Source organism: Myotis myotis, unplaced genomic scaffold, assembly GCF_014108235.1.
Source record: "Myotis myotis isolate mMyoMyo1 unplaced genomic scaffold, mMyoMyo1.p scaffold_m19_p_3, whole genome shotgun sequence".
Classification (NCBI taxonomy): Eukaryota; Metazoa; Chordata; class Mammalia; order Chiroptera; family Vespertilionidae; genus Myotis; species Myotis myotis.
The window spans coordinates 24,693,195-24,710,185 of record NW_023416335.1 but is presented as its reverse complement, the minus strand read 5'-3'; the positions used below and the strand labels follow the sequence as shown (position 1 = coordinate 24,710,185).

Genomic DNA, 16,991 nt, shown 5'->3' with positions numbered 1-16,991 from the left:
GAGCATCTGCAGGAAGAGCAGTTCAGGAAGAGGAACAGCAGGTGCGAAGGCCTGAGCTAGGACTATGCCCGGTGTCTTCTAGGAAGAGCAGGAGGAGCAAAGAGGGAGAGTGTAGGCTGTAAGGTTATCAGATCATGGAGTCCCAGAATATGTAGGAGGTATGGAAGAGTATGTAGAGAGACTCTACTTCTCTTTTTCTAGCTAGATAGCTAGTGACAAGTCACTTGATTTTCCCAAAGCCTCAGTATCCCAACCTGTAAAATGGAGCTAAAACAAGTACCAACTCTCATGGGGTTTTCAGGAGATGCTTTATATAATGTGCTTAGGACAGTGCTCCTCCCGTAACCAGTGTCTATGCATTGTCACTATTACTGTTATTTTAACTATTATGCAGGGCTAATGTTTCTATCCAAATCAGGAAAACATCCTATTCTTGCTTCTTTTTAAAAATTTAATCCTCACCTGAGGATATGCTTATTGATTTTAGAGAGGGAAGAAGGGAGGAGAGAGAAACATTGATGTGAGAGAGAAACACCGACTGGTTGCCTCCCGTACATGATCAGACCGGGGATTGAACCCACAACCTGGGTATGTGCCCTAACCAGGAATCAAATCCACAACTTTTCAGTGCACAGGACGACGCTCCAACCAACCGAGTCACCTGGCCAGGGCCTAATGTTACTTTTCGTTGTTGTTAATCCTCACCCAAGGGTATTTTCCCATTGACTCTTTTTTAATTTTTTTAGAGAGAGTGGAAGGGAGAGTCAGAGAGAGAGAGAAACATCAGTGTTGTGAGAGAGACACATTGATTGATTGCCTCCTGTGTGCCCAACCGGGGACAGGGATCGAGCCTGCAACTGAGGTACATGACCTTGACCAGAATCAAACCCAGGACCCTTCAGTTCACAGGCTGGTGCTCTATCCACTGAGCTAAACCTGCTAGGGCTGTTGCATTTTTTATTGCCCAGTTGTTACATGACTCTCCGCTTTACAGCCATGGGTTTCTATGCACTGCCTATCCGTGTACAACGGCATTTCTGTTCTTTTTTTAAAAAGTTCCACCAGACACGAGGCCTGGCCATCTTGTGTGCTGCAGTATCATACAGGTGCTGCCATGTTATTTTAATCGAGGCACCATGTTCTGTCTTGTCTTAATTTGTTGACTGCCCCTCCCCGGACCTCACCCACTTCCTCCTCCTTATCAAGAATTGTTATTGGAGACCTGGTACTGGTGAAGTGTTATGAATTGGGTCCCTGTCCTTCAGCAGTTTAAACTCCAGTTATGGAGATAAGAAATACATACAAATGGGAAAGTAAAAAACCACCCCAAAACAGTATTTCAGGGCCAAAGGAAGAAAAACTGAACAGACTACAAAATCAACAACTCTTTTTGGATCTGGAAGAGAGAAGAGGACACAGGGCAAACCACTGCCCCCAGGATTGCAGATACAGTCAAATACACGGAGTCACGAGTGGAAGCTGCTGTGGGAACCAGTGCTCGGTGGGAAAAGCTGAACTCTAAGATGAACCCTAGAGGCTCAGTGGAGACAAGGCTGAGACTTAAAGACTCCAGGTGGACCAACCTAGTGGTAGAAACAGTTGAAAAAAGAAGTATAACCAGTACACTAGCAAAGGAGAGAAAATAGAATCATATTAAATGCTCACTTAAGACAAAATGGAACAAAAAACAAGGGTAACAAATAGAAAAGAGTAAGAGATATGATAGATATTAATCCGACTATGTAAAAATCACTTTGAACGCCAGTCGTCTACATGTACCAGGTAAAAGACACAGATTATCAGACTGGGTCAAAAAACAAAACCCAACTATATTTTGTTTATAAGAAAACCCACTTTAAATATAAAGACACATTCAGGATAAAAGTAAATTAAAGGAGGAAAATATACCATGCTAGCACTAAGAAAGCATAAGTAGCTAACTATATTAAGTTCAGACAGAGCAGACATGGACAGATTCAGGAGGCAGAAAATCAGTAAGGACATAGTTAAACTCAATAATACCATTAGTCAACTCTGTATCATTTATATCTGTAGACTTTGACAGGTGAATTCACCTTCTTCTCAAGCTCACATGAAGCATTCAGCAAAATAGGCCACATTCTGGACCATAAAAAAACCTTGATACATTTAAAAGAATAGAACTGATAAATGTCTGCTCTCAGACCACAATGAAATTAAGCTAGAAGTCAATAACAGAAAGATAACTGGAAAATCCCCAAATAGTAAAGATTATATAAAACACTTGTAAATAACGCATGGCTCAAAGAAAAAACATCAAAAGAAATTTTTAAATACTTTAAATGAAAAAAAAAAAACCCATCAATATTTGTGGGATACGGTGAAACAGTGCTTAGAGGGAAATGGATAGCATTGAATAAATATTGATGTTTTTTTGTTCTTTCCTAATATAATCTAAATATTCATCCTAGTAAACTTGAAAAAAAAAAGAGCAAGTCAAATCCAAAGTAAGAAGGAGAAAAATAATAAGAATTAGAACAGAAGTCAATGAAATTTAAATCAGAAAATCAGTGAAATGAAAACCTATTTTTTTGAAAAGATCAATAAAGTTGATAAGCTTTAGCCAGGCTAAATGAGGAAAAAAGAAAAAGAGAACACAAGTTACTAATATCAGAAATGAAAGAAGAGACATCATTACAGATCCTATGGATATTAAAAAGATAAAGCAGTACTATCAACAACTCCATGCCCACAAATTTGATGACTTAGATGAAATTGAACCAATTCCTTGAATGAAAACTTACAGGACTGCCAAAACTTACAGGAAATAGACCTATACCTATTAAAAAATCAAATCAATGATTAATCTTCGAAAACAGAAAGCACCGGGCCCAGATGGATTCACTGGTGAGTTCTGCCAACATTTAAGAAAGATTATACCAATTTCCTACAATCTTGTTCAGACAATAGAAGCAGAAGAAATACTTCCTAACTCACTGTATGAGGCCAACACTTCCCTGTTACCAAAACCAGACAAAGACAGTACAAGAAAAGAAAACTACAGACCAATATCTCTCATGCACATAGATGTAAAAATCCTCAACAAAGTATTAGGATATTGAATCCAACAATGTATAAAAATAATTATATACCATGACCAAGTGAAATTCACTTCAGGTTTTCAAGGCTGATTCAACATTAAAATTTCAATTAATGTAATCCATCAAATTTTAAAAAAGAAAAATCACATGGTCATATGAATAGATCCAGAAAAAGCATTTAACAAAATCTACCACCTATTTTTAATGTAAAAACAAAAACACATTCAGTAAACTAAGACTCGAGGGCAACTTCCTCAACTTGATCCAAAGAGTATCCAAAAAAACCTCCAACTAGTCTCATATTTAATGATGAGAAACTCAGCTTTCCCACTATGATCAGGAACAAGGCAAGGATGTCTCCTTTCATCACTGCTTTTCAACATTATACTGAAATTCTAGCTAATGTTATAGGACAGGAAAAGGGAATAAAGGGTATACTGATAGGGAGGGAAGAAATAAAACTGTCTTTGTTCACAGATGACATGATTGTCTATGTAGAAAATCTGAATTAATAAAAACTTCAACTAATAAGCAACTATAGCAAGGTTGCAGGTTATGAAGTTAATATACAAAAATCAATCATTTTCACATATACCAACAGGTGGAATTTGAAATTTAAAACACAGTACTGCTTTTTTTTTTGGCCAGAATTGCTATCTTCCAGTAATTCACCAAAATGACTAACACAAAGGAAAGAGGAGAGGCACCCGCTATATGTTCTCTAGGCCTTTTAGAAAACGTGGAGTTGTTCCTTTGGCCAAGCATATAGGTACGAATCTACAAGAAGGGTGATATTGTAGACATCAAGGGAATGGGCACTGCTCAAAAAGGCAAGCACAGCAAAACCGGAGGAGTCTACAGTGTCACCCAGCATGTGGTGGGCATTGTGTAAACACGTTAAGGGCAAGTTTCTTGCCAAGAGAATTAATGTGCGTTTTGAGCATATTAAGCGCTCTAGGAACCGAGATAGCTTCCTGAAACGTATGAAGGAAGATGATCAGATAAAGAAGAAATCCAAAGAGAAAGGCACCTGGATTCAACTGAATCACCAGCCTGCTCTGCCCAGGCCCAGAGAAGCTTACTTTGTGAGAATGGAAAGGAGCCTGAACTGCTGAACCCATCCCCTCCGAATTCATGGTATAATAAGTGTAAAAACGGACCTCGGAAAAAGGAGACTTATGTAATACTTTAAACAATAAAGAATTTAAAATAAAAGAAAAAAGGAATTAGAAAAAAAAAAGGACCTCGGTGTTGATAAAAATGTTTCTCTTAATTGAGTAGAAGTGTGGTATCCCCTCCCCCCAAAAATATTTAAAGAAAACTTTGTGTCCTTAAAAGAATAAATAAAAAATAAAACACAATATTATTTATATTAGCAACCCTAAAAATGAAACACTTAGACATAAATCTAATAAAATATGTAAAGATCTATATGTGGAAAAACCACAAAACTGATTAATGAAATCAAATAAGAATTAAATAAAAGGAGAGATTTTTTTCATGTTCAAGGATAGGAAGACTCACTATTGTCAAGATGTCGAGTCTTCCCGTCTTGGGGATGTTGATAATGAGGGAGGACAGAGTTTATGTGGGAAATCTCTGCACCTTCCCTTCAGTTTTGTTAACCTTAAATTGCTCTAAAGGAATGAGGTCTAAGTTACAAGTTTTTTTTAAAAAAAGAAGCTGTAGCATCTCTCCAGAAAGTCAGTGTGTGGCTGCCAAGGGCCGGAGTGATGATAGCAGGTTTAGGGGAGAGGACGAAGCACCTGCGTGGGTCCCGAGCTCATGTCCCAGTCGGCCTCCTGCTGGTGACCTGGCTTTAGTGCCGGTTTCGTCATCAGTAAAACGGGAGTGACAATACCTAGTTTGCAGGATGGATGTGAGAACTAGTGATTAGCCATATGTGTGAGACCCCACAGTGTGGGACTCAAAACTGGTGGCTCATCTTAGTGACAGAGCTGGCAGTGAAAATGAAAAGAAAGGGAAAAAGAACTTGATTTTTGTGTCCACTTCTTGTGATTTTTTAGTACATGTAAAAAATTAATAAATCACATGCCCATTAAGATGGCTACTATAAAAAACACACAAGAAAATAACAAGTGTTGGCAAGGATGTGGAGAAACTGGGACTCTGGTGCAGTTAGTGGAACGTAAAATGGCGCAACCGCTATGGAAAACAGTCTGGAGGTTCCTGAAAACATTAAAAATAGAACTACCTTATGATCTAGCCATCCTGCTCTGGTGATTTAATCAAAAGAAATGAGAGCAGGGTCTCAAAGAGATATTTGTACACCCATGTTCATTGCAACATTATTCACAACAGCCAAGAGGTGGAAGCAACACAGACGTCCATCAGTGGCTGAGTGGATAACGAAGATGTGGTATATGCATACAGTGCAATATTCAGCCTTAAAAAGGAAGGGCATTGTAACTCACGCTACAGTGTGGATGAATCTTAAGGACATCATGCTACATGAAATCAGTCAGTCTCAAAAGACAGATACTGTATAATTCCACTTACACAGGTACCTAGAGTCGTCAAATGCATAGAAACAGAAAGTAAAATGGTGGTTACCAGGGACTGGGAGCAAAGGGCAAAATAATTATTATTGTTTAAATGACTATACAGTTTTAGGTTGCAGGATGCAAAAGTTCAGAAGATGTTTCACAACAATGTGAATATATTTGACACTACTGAACTGTACACTTAAAAATTGCTAAAATGGCAAATTTTCTGTTAATTTTTTACCACAACAAAAAAAATTAGATAAATCACTTTGATCACCACTGGATTATACATTGGCAAGCCATAAGTACAGTAAGCAGGCCACCCCAAGACTGAGAAGTCCCTGCATGTTGTGTACAGTGTCATTTGTCCGTACCGTGTTTGTATAATTCATCTAGTTTTTTCTCTCTCCCAGTAATGCCATCGGTCCTCTGGTAGCTTTGTGGCTGATTTATGAACAAGGTGGAGTCCTGCAGGAAGCACCTACTCCCATCTGGCTGCTGCTTTACGGAGGAATTGGAATTTGTACGGGGCTCTGGGTTTGGGGAAGAAGAGTGATCCAGACCATGGGGAAAGACCTCACTCCAATCACGCCATCCAGGTAAGCCCGGGTGCAGGCCGGATCCGCAGGGCTGGTCCTTTGAGGCCCAAGCAGAGTTGACATCCTCTTGTGCTGCTTTTATGCCCTAAACCCCTCAGCTCAGCCAGTCTGCTGGGGGTCGAAGTGAGCAGGGGACAGAGGGTAAGCAAACCCCCCCTTTGCATGGCCTCCCTCATGCACTCTTGGGCCCCCATCCGCCTGTGGCACTGAGATGAGGAAGAGAAAACGAGAGGGTGGGAAGACAGAAGGAAGGAGAGGCTGAAGCAGAGCAGGAGGGAAGAGAAACAGAACCCTCCCAGGAGCCCCCATTTTCTCCCGCTGGTGGTCTCACCCAGCATGAGCGCTGGAGAGCAAGTGGGGAGGCCTGGGATGCAAACCACACCCAGGGCCCAGGGCCTGCCTTTCCCCAAAAGTCTCCGCCACACCAGCTCCACCTAGTGGACAAAGCAGCCCTCACCTGCCACCCTCAGGTTACTTTGCGCTTCCTTCCTTCCCCTCACAACTCTGCCCTAGAGGTGGGGTCTGAGATTCGTGGTTTTCTCTGTAGTCCCGTTGTCCTTTTCACTCATCTTTACTAGATTAGGGAACTTTAGAAGGATACAACTAAAACTTGGAACTACCTATTGTAAGAAATCTTTTCCTTCTTGAGATGAATTTTAATGATTCTTCTATAAAATTGACTTCAAGAAAAATTAATCATCTGAGAAAAAATATACTTTTTTTGTAATAAGTACACATTTTTTAAATACGAGCACAGTTTTCCATACGCCACTTTAGAAATGAGTAAGGGACCATTTTTACACAGCAGGAATTTCTGACCCAGTTACTACAGTGTGTGGGTTTTGAAAACCTAGCAGAAAAACAAGGCTATTCGGGGCTGTAAACAATGTAAGCAGAGCCTTAGTGTGAATCGTTGCCATTATGCAGCAGTTTCTAGTTCTATTGATGTCATCTGGCCCAGTCAGGAATCAGCAGTCAATTCAAAGAATGTCCTGGTGAGACTTTGGCGCCCCGCGGGTGTCTGTGAGGCCCATACAAAGGGCGCCTGTGATGCGTGTCCTGTCTCCCTCCCACAGCGGCTTCACCATTGAACTGGCCTCCGCGTTCACGGTGGTGATCGCCTCCAACGTGGGGCTTCCTGTCAGCACCACTCACTGTAAGGTAGGCCCCCGCCTGCACCTCCTTTCTTCGGGCTGCTGGGATCGGTCCATCGTCCAGTGAATCGGAGAAAAGCTGGTTGCGCTGTGTATATTGTCGTTTGTGAAAAGTCATCTGTGGGTTTGCGGGGTGTGCATTGTTGGGTGTGGGGCGATTGCTTTTCTCAGACTGTCCCTCTCCACCTTCCCGCTCTGCAGTGTGACACCTCCGGCTGTGCACTTTGCTTTTCCAACGCATGCCTGGCGAGAGCCTTCCCTCCTCAGCGTGTGCTTCACACTTTCCATGTGTCCTGTCTCTCTCATTGTTTCCACAGTGATTTTGCATTGAAGTCATGTGTGCGCTAACCATCTCCTAGGCTCAAATGGGGGCATGCCACTCAGTGCCCACCCATTGCAGGGGACTGGGAGTGGACAGTGGAACTAGAGATAAGCAGAAATCATCTCGATGGAATTGTAAGACACAGTTGTTTCAGTTCTTTTTCCTTATCTGATGGTCAAAGTGACTGTATTGCCTTAGAGTAAATTCCAGAGGAGGGGTGATACTTACTGTTGCTCACAGCCAATGCTGTAAAACTCAGGCCTGTGCAAGAAGGAATTCCTTGCTTTAGGGCTGGAATGTTGGAGCTGTAAGGAACCTTAAAGACTGATGAAGAGGAGACGGGCTCCATGAGTTTCGGGGAGTCATTCGAGGTCACTCCGCGTGCAGCCAGGACTAGAACCCAGGTCTGATAACACAGGTCTGCAAAATTCCCAAAACATCTTCAGTGGGACTCCTCTTGACAGAAGTATTCCCTAACTTCAACAAAGCAGAGTCCCTCCAGATTTTTCCTAGGTTCATTTGCTTGCATCATTCAAGAAAAACTCATTCATACCTGCTGTGTGTGAGGTACTGTTCTAGGCACCAGCAAATGACCCTGGCCTTCTACATTTATACACAAGCCAGTGTGTTTATAAACAAATGCAAATGACTGAGTGATTTAACTGTAACAGGCCAGGCAGCTTTTCTGGGAGTCTTCTGAGTGGGCCAGCTGATAAAGCTAGCTCTACCCCATGGAAGGTCAGCCTTAGGGGAGAGGGTTGTTTGTTTTCTTGTTCCTTCTTTTGCTACAAAATAACTTCAAGTTCCACACATTTTCATGGTAAAAGTTATTTCCACTTACTGTGCATATATGGAGTGTCAGGCACTGTGTTTACTGCTCTATACTATGTGCAAAGTATGTCATTTAATCCCCACAGCAATACTTTGAAATTGGCACTGGTGTTCCCAATCCTATATAATAAAAGGCTAATATGCAAATTGTCCCCTCGACCAGCGGGGCAGGGCTGGCCAGCCAACCATCCATAGCCCCTCCCCCCAGCCAGCCCCACCTCCGATCGGCCCCCCCACCCGCATCCCCTCCACCCCCACACCGGACCCCACCCGTGCATGAATTCATGTACCGGGCCTCTAGTTTACAGATAAGAACACTGAGGTTTCCAGAGTTAAGTCACTTTCTTAAGATCATATATTTAATGTGATAAAACCATTCAGAACTTCACCTCATGCTCCGGACCTCCTAAGCGTACTCATAATAATCAGAATCACGGTAACCAACCATGACTAAGGTGTGTGGGGCAAGCGCTCTCTGCTGGACACTGTTTTAAGTGCACCGTGAATAATTAACTTGTTTAATCTTCCTGCAAACATTGAGGGTAGTGCCAATGTTACCCCGTTTTACCAGTGAGGACACTGACTCACTTGTCCAGTAGGGTGACACAACCAGCGAGTGGCCCTTGAGGTCCAGCCTGGGCAGTGTGGCCCAGAGCCTGCCCTTCATTCAGTACACTGCCCTCACCTCTCAAGTCCAGAGGAGGAAGGCGGGAAAAGGAAGGTGGTGGGTGACCCCCCCCCCCCTCCCCTCCATTCTCCTAGCATTGTTATTTTTCTAATTTCAGTTATTTAAAAATTACAAAAGAGCATATGTTCACTGAAATATGTCAAACAATACTATTTGGAATGGAAAGGGATCATCTTCCCCTTACTCCACCTCAACGCCAGCTCCCTGCTGTGTGGGAGCCTGGAGGAAATGATGTTACTAAATATATTCCTTCCCAAGGAAGGAAGGTTTGAACTTTTCTGGAGGCATAAATAGTCTTTGGAGCTACTTGGAAATAAACATTACACTGTCTTTTTAATGATTAACCCTGCACTTGAGCAAGCCTAGTGAAGGCCACCTTTTTTCACACCAGTTGAAAGATCTCTGGAAAACAATAACACAGGTTTGGTTTTTCTAGGTTGTTATTGTTACTTACCGAACTCTATCGGTAAGCTAACCTATGCTGATGTATGTATAGTGAGACTACTAATTTTGCTAATTTCACACTAAATTCTTTCATACATGTGTGAAATTGATGAAAAGTATACAATGCCTATAAAAACCATATTCTTAAATGTCATTTCCCCAATATTTATATCTATACAATAATAAGGAAGTGCTACTAAGGGATTTATATCCAGTTGTGCAGGACTTTAGTGAATAAATGTGTATGTGAATGAATAGCTATACAAATCACATGCGAGGTGTTGTTTCCTTAGAGCTGTTGGTTGTGTTAGAGTAGCTTGTTGGCACTTAAAACAAGTCTCCTTAACATGGGACCACAAAGATGCCCTCTATCAACTAGGCCAGTGATGGCGAACCTTTTGAGCTCGGCGTGTCAGCATTTTGAAAAACCCTAACTTAACTCTGGTGCCGTGTCACATATAGAAATTTTTTGATATTTGCAACCATAGTAAAACAAAGACTTATATTTTTGATATTTATTTTATATATTTAAATGCCATTTAACAAAGAAAAATCAACCAAAAAAATGAGTTTGCGTGTCACCTCTGACACGCGTGTCATAGGTTCGCCATCACTGGACTAGGCAGACAGAGCTCCACTGGATTCTAGTCCGTTTGTCCAGTGTCACTGATCATGGACTGTGGACAAAGCCTAGATCACGGTACTGCAGAAGCTGAGGCAGAGTCCTGACTCTCAGGAACCTCAGTGGCGTGGACAGAGAGGCTCCGGGCTGTCCACATATAAGTGCTAAGAAGAGGTCACAGTTGCCTGCCAGCCGTATAACTCTTACTCCGTTACACCACATGTGTTTTCTGCTTGCAAGTCCCCAAATGGCCAATGTGGGATGAAATATGAGAGACGTGGGGTGGCATTAAGAATGAGGCCCTATGTGAGCGAAGCTGTGAATCTGGAAATACTCAAAGGGTGTTGACATCCACATAAAACAGTAACAATCCCATCAGGTTTCCCGGAATAATTAGACCTTGTGTTTAGTTTGTCCTTCCTCTCCCATCTACTTGTTAGGTTTCTTGCTTAGAGCCACCTCCGTTAAAAAGTGGGCAAAAGTGGGGAACTTGGCAGGAAAAAATATGGAAACTATTGTGTAAAATGAGCTTTTGTGATTTACCTGGGTAGATTTCATTTATTCATGTTTCTTCTAAGTGTCCCAGTATTTAATGCAGACAGTCCTTTGTGGGCGCTTTTATAGGAATTCAGAGGTATTTTCCAAATGTTTTAATCCATATTGGCGTGGTTTGGGATTATCCTTTTTGTGTGAATTACCCACATTGTTCATCTCTATTGATGATTACTCAACTAGCCGTTGGATTTGGAACTGCTTATAGGAAACACTACTGATTTTAAATTCTAATCTAATTTTCTAATTCTTGCTCCCTGGTTCCCCCACTTCTCAATAATTCTATTGCTGTTGGTGCCTGATGATGGCCGCAAGCTGGAAACACACTCCGCTTCCTCAGAGGGAAGCTAGAACACAGGAAAGAGCCCTGTGTAGGAGATACACTTTGCTATTGGATGGGAAAACTAGATTTTGTAAAGATGTCAGTTCTCAAATACAACCCCAACTGAATTTTTCTTACAACTTTACAAAGTGAATCTAAAGTTCATTTGGTAGCCGAAACCGGTTTGGCTCAGTGGATAGAGCATCGGCTTGCGGACTGAAAGGTCCCGGGTTCGATTCCGGTCAAGGGCATGTACCTGGGTTGTGGGCACATCCCCAGTGGGAGATGTGCAAGAGGCAGCTGATCGGTGTTTCTCTCTCTCATCGATGTTTCTAACTCTCCTTCTCTCTCCCTTCCTCTCTGTAAAAAATCAATAAAATATATTTTAAAAAAAATAAAGTTTATTTGGTAAATTAAATTAGCAAGGACAGCCAAAACCGGTTTGGCTCAGTGGATAGAGCGTCGGCCTGCGGACTGAAAGATCCCAGGTTCGATTCCGGTCAAGGGCATGTACCTGGGTTGCGGGCACATCCCCAGTGGGAGATGTGCAAGAGGCAGCTGATCGGTGTTTCTCTCTCTCATCGATGTTTCTAACTCTCCTTCTCTCTCCCTTCCTCTCTGTAAAAAATCAATAAAATATATTTTTTTAAAAAATAAATAAATAAATAAATAAATTAGCAAGGACATAAAATGATCTAAAAAGAAAAGTGATAAGGAGGGACTGACCTTGCCAGGTAGAAAGTTTATTATAAGGAAATAAGAGTTAAAAGTAGATGGAAGTGATGGGGGGTGGGGAATTGTGCTAATGGGGACAGAGTTTGGGATGATGAAAAAGTTCTAGAGATGAATGGTGATAATGGTTGCAGAACAATGTGAATGTACTTTATGCCACTAAATTGTACACTTAAAAATGGTTAAAAATGGCCCAATTGGTGTGGCTTAATGGTTGAGCATAGACCTATTAACCAGGAGGTCACGGTTCGATTCCCAGTCAGGGCACATGCCCAGGTTGCTGGCTCAATCCCCAGTAGAGGGTGTGCAGGAAGCAGCTGATCAATGATTCTCTCTCATCATTGATGTTTCTATCTCTCTCTCCCTCTCCCTTCCTCTCTGAAATCAGTAAAAACATATATTTTTTTTAAATGGTTAAAATGATAAATTTTATGTTATATATATTTTAGCACAATAATAAAAATACTTAGATACTTATCTACAAACAGTCGATAGGCAAGAGAGAGAGCCTGTTGTATACGAGCATATAGTTTGAGGAAGGGAAAATTTAACCAATAACGGATGTTAGACAGCTGGCTATCAATCTAGAAAAACAAAATTAGACCCACAACTCTCAAAATATATGAACATATATCTGATGACTTAAATAATATATTTTTTCTTTCTTTTTTATTTTACTTTTCTTTTTTTTATTGCTTAAAGTATTAAATAATATTTTTAAACATTTTAAAATTTAGAATAAAATATGACTTTTAGAGAATTTAGAATAAAAGAATTAAATATGTATCAAATATTCAAGCTAAGGATAAATCGCAGAAAAAAGTGCAGCACATTTTATTGCCTGAAATTACTTTTTTTCATAGTTGAAGAATTTAACATTTTTCTCTTTTTTTCCCTTTTCTTATTAAATATATTGGGGTGGCATTGGTCAACATGATCATGTAGGTGTCAGGGGTGGTTTCTGTGTTTCAGGATCTGTACATTGCACTGGGTGCCCACCACCCAACGTCAGACTTTCCCCCGTCACCATGTATTTGTGCTCTCCTCCCCTTCCCTCTGGCAGCCACTGCACTGCTGTTTGTGTTCACGAGTTTCAGTTTTATATCCCACATATGCGTGAAATCATATGGTTCTTAGCTTTTTCTGACTTATTTCACTTAGCGTAATACTCTCAAGGTCCATCCATGTTATTACAAATGGCAGTATTCCATCTTTTCTTGTGGCTGAGTAATATTCCACTGTGTGTATGTACCACATCTTCTCTATCCAGTCCTCTATCACAGGGCACTTGGGTTGTTTCCATGTCATGGCCACTGTGAATAATGCTGCAATGAACATAGGGGTGCATAGATCTTTGCGAATACATGTTTTCCAGTTTTGGGGTAGATACCCAGAAGGATTGCTGGGTCGTATGGTAGCTCTATTCTTAATTTTTTGAGGAATCGCCAGTCTGCTTACCCAGTCTACATTCCCACCAGCAGTGAGTGAGGGTTCCCTTTTCTCCACAGTTCTCCAACATTTGTTATTGCTTGTCTTGTTATTGCATAAAATTAGAAACTTGGGTTGGGAAAATATTTGCATTAATATTTTCACATAAATAAATAAGGGACACATTTACATTTAGATCCCATTATGTAAAAGGGCAAAATACACAAAGAGACAATTTTTATCTGTAAAGACTAGAGGGAGTAAAATTGGATAAAGTTCAGCCTTAGTCATAATCAAAGACATATAAATTATAGCAACAGTAGTACTTGTTTTTATTGATTGATTAGCAAAAAAGAACAATTTATAGGATTGTTGTGGTGTGAAGTTCACAGGTTATGGATGACCTTGCATATTCACATCTGTTCATAATACTTTGGCAGTAGGTACTGAGGTCCTAGCATGTAGTAGGAGACATGGGAAGGCCTTGGGAAATCACCGTTTTGCAGCCGTCATATTAAAGATCAGATTGCTAAATCTTTAGCAGAAGGGAAGAGGGGGGTTGACGAGGAGCAGGATATTTTAATGGTATGAAAATGTTTCTTTGTAAATTACGGCAAAATGTTAAAAATTGGTGGATTTTGGTCAAGGGTGTTTGGGAGTTCTTGCAGCTTTTCTCTAAGTTTCAGATTATTTCAAGGTGTTTTATAAATGTCCCCTTTAATGAATAATCCATTTCAGGCAATATTATTTTTTAAAGCCTAAACATAAGGTGTATGAGTTAATATGTTAATCATGGAACTGTTTGATAGGGAAAAATTTGAAGCAAATTGGAAATGGTTAAATAAATTAAGGTACATCCACCTAAAGTATGTACCGTTTTACATGATAATCATAAAGGCTGTGAGTACAAAGGGAAAATGCTTAGCATATAATGTTAATTTTTTTAAAGAAAAACAGTAGCCTACCCTATTATTTACTTAAAAAGGTATATTTATAAAAATACTAGAAAAGAATATATAAATATAACAGTAGTTGGGTTCTCAGTAATTGTCCATCCCTCCTATTACATACACTTGCTCTAAAATTATTTTATTACCTTTATGCTTAAAAATATGTGTTCTAAAAAAGGAAGAGGGCACAGATAAAATAGAAACTTGACTGTGTCCTTGCCATGGAGGTAATCCAGAACAGCTGGGGTGCACACACTCCGGGGACACAGTGAGTGACAAGAATTTAATCTCAGGAGATAGTGTTTGTGGATTTGATGGCTTAAGTTGACAAAATGTCACATTAAATAACTGCCTTTAAATATGCTACTGTTTTTGGCGTTCTCCTTGGCTTCCATAAACAATTTAAAGTGTTAGATTTTATTTTTCGCTACTTGAATCTCACTGGCCACTGCTGATTCTGACGTATTGGAGGGTCAGCAGACAAGCCTGTTTTATGGAGATCTTCAAGAGCCACCTAACAAGTTAAACTCTCTGAGCGTCCCCAGAGCCTGAGGGAGGTGTGAGACGGTAAAGGGAATGTACTTTCTTAGGATTTTAGGATACTTGAAGTGTCTTTTTTTTCTTTTTCTTTTTCCTTTTTAGACTTTCAGCAAACCATAAAATGAACTGCAAGTATTTCGAAAAATATTTGAATCAGTATTGATACTCTAATTTCCACGGACCTCTGTCATGCCTCTGCGATGCGTGATGGACATTAGATCCAATATTTATGCCCCATTTATTTTATTTTTTACATTGGCTAACGTGCAAGGACTGCAAGGCAGTTTGCGATAATGGAAGAAAGCAGTTTAATGTCAGAGGCCTGACTTCCAGCCCTCAGTCTGCCGTGATCTGTGGTGTCTCCTGGCGCCCCTGAGCCCCCCAGGGCTCGGCGTGATCTCATCCTCTCGAAGGTCTTCTCCAGCTCCAACATTTTACGATGCTGTTTTTCAAAGAGAAAGATACATCATTGCCACTTCATTATGTAATTAAAGCCGGAGTACATACTGTAGTAAGCCATAGCCTACGTGGGGAATATTTAAAACAGGGGCATTCATAGTTTATAAGGTACAGAAGCATAGACAATTGTACCTAAACTCTAAACCAGAGCAGAAGCTTTTAGCAACGTTAGGGAAAGGAGCAGGTAAGTTTATAACGTAGTGTGTTTGGGACTAGCCAGTTTATATTGGTTGAGTTTGTGGGCTCTTTTAACTTTAAAATGTTTCTGCTCTCAGGTGGGCTCCGTGGTGGCTGTGGGCTGGATCCGCTCCCGGAAGGCCGTGGACTGGCACCTCTTCCGGAACATCTTCGTGGCCTGGTTTGTGACTGTCCCCGTGGCTGGGCTGTTCAGTGCTGCTGTCATGGCTCTCCTTGTGTACGGGATCCTTCCATATGTGTGATTTGTCTTCTTCCAGCCAGCCAGCGAGAGAGGTTCTGGCATGGGGATGTGTGGGAGGCGTGTGCCCGCATTTCTCACACGCACACGCGTCCCGCCCACGCACGGGCTGCCTCCCAGCCAGCTTCTCCACACCCTGCAGGTGGTTCCAGACCACAGTTCACCTAGGGGGTAGTCATCCTCCGGAGCTAACTTAACTACTGTACATATCATGTGCATTAAACTGGTATCGTGGTGACATAACATGGTGCAGTCACTTATATATTAAATACATATTGTATACATAGAATAGGTAGCATTATTGCAAATATATCCAAAATGGGAGTGGAGAGAATTGCCTAGAATTCAATATTCAACAGATCTTTGTACATAGTGATTTCAGTGGCAAATTTTGAGAACCTTGTAAAAGGAAAGTGTAGATTGGAAAATGCTGTTGTTCCCATTTAACATACTGTAAGGTAACTGAGAGATGTATGATACAAATTTGGGAGGTGTGTGTACGTTGAAGTGATACTGAATAATACTGGAACAGGAGTTCCCAAGTGCTTTCACTGAAGTTTGTTCATATACTGTGTATTGATTATGTAATATATCATAATTGCTTCTGTAAATACTTAAAACTGTAATTTTTTAATGATGTGCGCTTCCTAGCTTTTTTGATCAGAGAATTTTTGGAGAGTACCAAAGAAGCAGGGGAATAGTTTGCCAGTATTATATTTTCATATTGTTTGTCTCCCCTCCTCATGAATCCTACCTTTAACTTGGGATGTAGCAATACTGCCAGGCTCTGGCCTGCCCCAGCAGTGTGTGCGGTGAGGCACCGTCCCCCATCGTGTACACGTCCCACTTCCGGTTCCTGATCCCACCCTCCCCCACCACTGCTGCCACATGCAGGTATCAGTCAGCCTTGCCATGGCCATTCATTGTCAATGTAGAGAATGTACAGAGGACATGCACTCAAGCACTACATATCAAGTCCAGTTTTAATTTTCACTCCTTTCTCCCCTGCAGCCGCAGGAATTCTTGTCTCAAACATTGAGGCAAATACTTTGACATTCTAGAAATTTGGGAGAGGGGTGGTTGAAATATCAGCTAATACACTGGATTTGAGGATTTCCTTGAGGCCTTCACTAAGCTGAACATCTTGATGCTCACTGTATCCCATTGGATTATTTTTTGATAGCGGGAGGAAGTATGACTAATGTTAGAGCCTGAAACTGAAAATGCTGCTAAAATTTTTATATTGACAGACATTTTCTCGGTACTTCATTGTGATTTTTCATTAATCAACCATATTAAATTTATAATAAAAAAATGCCCCTCAA

At 40.9% G+C, this 16,991-nt stretch overlaps 1 protein-coding gene across 15 annotated transcripts in view; it reads left to right on the top strand.

Annotated features, from left to right (window-relative positions):
- The window catches only part of SLC20A2 (solute carrier family 20 member 2), a 95,590-nt gene extending 78,599 nt beyond the window's left edge, over positions 1-16,991 (top strand). For 14 of the 15 annotated variants that reach the window (XM_036300197.1, XM_036300202.1, XM_036300209.1 and 11 more), the window contains 3 exons: positions 6,001-6,186; positions 7,263-7,347; positions 15,506-16,991. In XM_036300197.1, the coding sequence (XP_036156090.1) occupies positions 6,001-6,186; positions 7,263-7,347; positions 15,506-15,670 (436 nt within the window). In that variant the 3' untranslated portion in view covers positions 15,671-16,991. The remainder of the gene's footprint in view (positions 1-6,000; positions 6,187-7,262; positions 7,348-15,505) is intronic. The other variant, XM_036300210.1, reaches the window with a different exon arrangement.